The sequence below is a fragment of the Lactuca serriola genome, chromosome 3 (assembly GCF_051521515.1).
Source record: "Lactuca serriola cultivar US96UC23 chromosome 3, Lser_US96UC23_V15, whole genome shotgun sequence".
NCBI lineage: Eukaryota > Viridiplantae > Streptophyta > Magnoliopsida > Asterales > Asteraceae > Lactuca > Lactuca serriola.
Window position 1 is genome coordinate 105,700,364 of NC_136410.1, and position 3,413 is coordinate 105,703,776.

A 3,413-nucleotide genomic window follows, 5' to 3' on the forward strand; every position below is an offset into this window, starting at 1 on the left:
ATACAAATAATCATTCTAATAGTAGACAAATGTAATACATCAAATGTGAAAAAGATGAAAGTCATCAACTAATAATAGTTGAACTACAAGAACTTGTTGCCCACCTTCACAACATCCGAGCTAATTTGCTTGACATTATGCACATAAACAAGACCTACACATGGCAAATCGGTAACTTAACATGCAATACAATAAAGAAATATGTTTAAAAATTTTCTATTGTTTTGAACACCTACATGACCAGCAAGCTTTTTTATACTCGGTAACTTAACATGCAATACAATAAAAAAATATGTTTAAAAATTTTCTATTGTTTTGAACACCTACATGATCAGCAAGCTTTTTTATACTCGGTAACTTAACATGCAATACAATAAAGAAATATGTTTAAAAAATGCGTATAAATATCAAAAAACAAGATAGGAGCCAATCATTCTATGACACAAGGAAAAATATCTCTAGAGAACTATGAAAAAATATGAAACAAATGAATGAAAGTGCATTGCTATTTCTTTAATACTTACTGCATAGAGTAAGACTTGGCCATCATCCATAGTTTTGAAGGACATTGATGTCTCGCTATGTTGCACATACTAAAAATAAAAAAGAACAAAACTGAGTGACATATGGACTTTTCTAGCTTGCTGAAATAGACATACAAAAGATTTTGTTGTACTAGCTTGCTGAAATAGACATACAAAAGATATTAGGAAAAGACCAAAATGCCCTTGTGTGAAAGTAGCTGGAAAATAAAATTGGTAATTTTTTTAATCAGCCTAACAAGAATTAAGGCAACTGCTATGCAATATCTAACACGACGGAGAAGTTACTTACCAGAATTTCATGATATACAAATGTACGAAGAGCCTCCCCTGTCACAGCCTTAATCTCAGGCCTGAAGTACTTGACTGAATCCAGATAAGAAAGATAAACACGCCGATGGTTTGGCTGCGGACACTCTGCTCCAAATTCTTGAACATACATACCAAAAAGACACACTTCTACACCTTCAATTTTCTGAAACAACAGAACCACCTAAAACAACAAAGCCTAGTTTAGGGATTCACATACCAAAACCACAAGATAGTGCCACCGCATATAACTGGGTAGATTTTTTAGAGTATAATATATTGTATAGGAAGAAATGTAGGGAAAGATGCTATAATAAACAAATCAACGAAAGTAGTACGGTTGTAATACCTTAGACTTATACCCAAACTCCACAGGGTAATTTTCCTCTTGAAAGATCTCAAGAAATTGTTGCTTGACTTCCAACTTCTTGTCCACAGAAGAGACCACTCTGACAACAAGTGCTTCTGCTCCAGGAACCTGATATAAAGAAAATGTAAGATACATACTTTATTGTTCATTCACAATGTATGGTATGGAGTTGTCTTTTCTTTTTTTTGGGGGGGATTATAACATCACCTCATCATAAGTTTTCCCATAGAACCTTGTGCGCTCTAGTCTCTCATGCTTCAGTTTTCCAAACAACCTGCTCTCTATGTGATCACTGAGTATGGTTCGAGGTAAATCTTTTGCTCCAAGTACAACACTCTGTGGTAGAGGCATCCGCTCTCCTCTTTCAACTTCTTCCATATAAAAATTTGGACAAGTATAGGCAGGGGTTCAAAACTCAGCTTTTCAACTGCACATAGTTGACACGAGTTCTCACTCATCGAGTGTTATAGAGCTTGATTCTTTTCTACTTTTGCTTTGCTCTGTATAAAATGAGAGATTCAAAAACAAACACAAAACAAAACACACCTCCATAAAGTAAAATGCAGATTCTGACCTGGCCAACCCAATGCCCGAGACCTGTTATATGTTCACGAACCTGCTCTGATGTAAACAACTCTATCATTGATACTCCCTTTACTTTTGGCTTCACGGACTTGATACCAATAGAAGGTTCTGCAGGAAGTGATGTACTTTAAACATATAATATTATAATACATGTCAAGCTTTATATTCATAATAATTACTTAGTTATAAACATATAATAGATTAAATAAAACACCTGAATATATGTTCTACAGTTTCTTGATTGACTTGAGCAAGTGACTCATATACATGATGCCCACTTGAAATTCCAAGAATACCCTTAATTTCTTCAAACCAAGGGGGTTGATAGGCCTCATCCAAACACAATGTTCATTTAGCTTTCTCTAACAATGGTGGTGCCTCCATAAACATATGCAAATACAACAGTTTGTTATGTTAATGTCACATTTTGGAAATAAATAATGTTTGAACTAAAAAATGCTGACTGTTAGGTGGATATACTCACCATATCAAGATCCAAGCATTGCATAAAGACCAACTATATCCTCATGAACAACAATGTTGATGTTGGGATCCACAGACACAATATTACCTCATTCATAGCAAGCCAATGAGTTCATTCAAGCCAACAGGTTACAAATAAAAAATCATAAGTGCATACGAGAAATGTAAAGCATGCAGTTATATATTGTTGATCTAAAGATGTAAAGTGGAATACTTTCTTTACCTCTCATGAGGAGAAGAGCAGCTGTAATTGCAATTCCAGCAGATAAAGTTGGGTGTTCTCTTACAATTGTGAGTTGATCTGTTAAGACACAAAAGTATGAGAGAAAACTAATCCAAGAAATATCAACTTATCAAGCCTCTAAAATATGGCATCACTGTTGATTTTTTATCATGAAATAAATGTTTGGTAGTTGTAAAAAAGAAAAATTCACCTTTGATCTTACTGAACACCAAATCTTCATAACTCCTATACTGTGCTGTGTATTGAACTACATGATCCTGGAAATGAACATGAAAAGTAAGACTTGCCAATGTCTTATAAGAAATTGAGGTGCGATTTTAACTGATAATCACACAGAACAAACTAGAAGGGTAATAAAGTTAACAATCAGATTGCATAAATGAAGGAGAAATAACTAATTTGGCTCCAACTTATGCTGCATGAAACTTATATTCTTGAGAAGAATTGTCAGTGTCTTATGTTAAATTCATATTCTAGGGGGACAATTCTGATAATCTAGTTGAGTATATAAGTAGTATGCTGAAAAGAGCTTCTAATGTGCACCATCTTCTTAACCTGCCCGAAATATAAGCATGTATACACAAACTTGAATCACGGTTGATCATTTATGTATCAATCTGTCTCTTGTTTACATATGACGAAGGTATGTGATTACATTAAGCTAAGTTTCATACTAAAAACAATAGATTCTCAATGACAAGCAATCATCCCATAGATAAAAAAAGCCACCTGAAATAGCATGCAAAGGGATACAGATACGCATTAACGCATACGAACAACTAGACTATATATCAAAATACCTAATTTAAATTATCATTCTAGTCCTTAATAAAATCCATCATAGAATGCATGCAGATAAACATTCATCGTATATACGGAA

General features: G+C 33.9%; 1 protein-coding gene across 1 annotated transcript; it reads right to left on the reverse strand.

Moving 5' to 3' along the window:
• Positions 1 to 798: 798 nt before the first annotated feature.
• LOC145095589 (putative histone acetyltransferase HAC-like 1) lies at positions 799 to 1,662 on the reverse strand. The gene is made up of 3 exons (XM_079033441.1): positions 1,429 to 1,662; positions 1,201 to 1,329; positions 799 to 1,035 (listed from the first exon to the last, which is right to left on the reverse strand). The coding sequence occupies exons 1-3, from the start codon at positions 1,597 to 1,599 to the stop codon at positions 799 to 801; spliced, it is 537 nt and encodes a 178-aa protein (XP_078889567.1). The 5' UTR covers positions 1,600 to 1,662.
• Between the last annotated feature and the right edge of the window lie 1,751 nt (positions 1,663 to 3,413).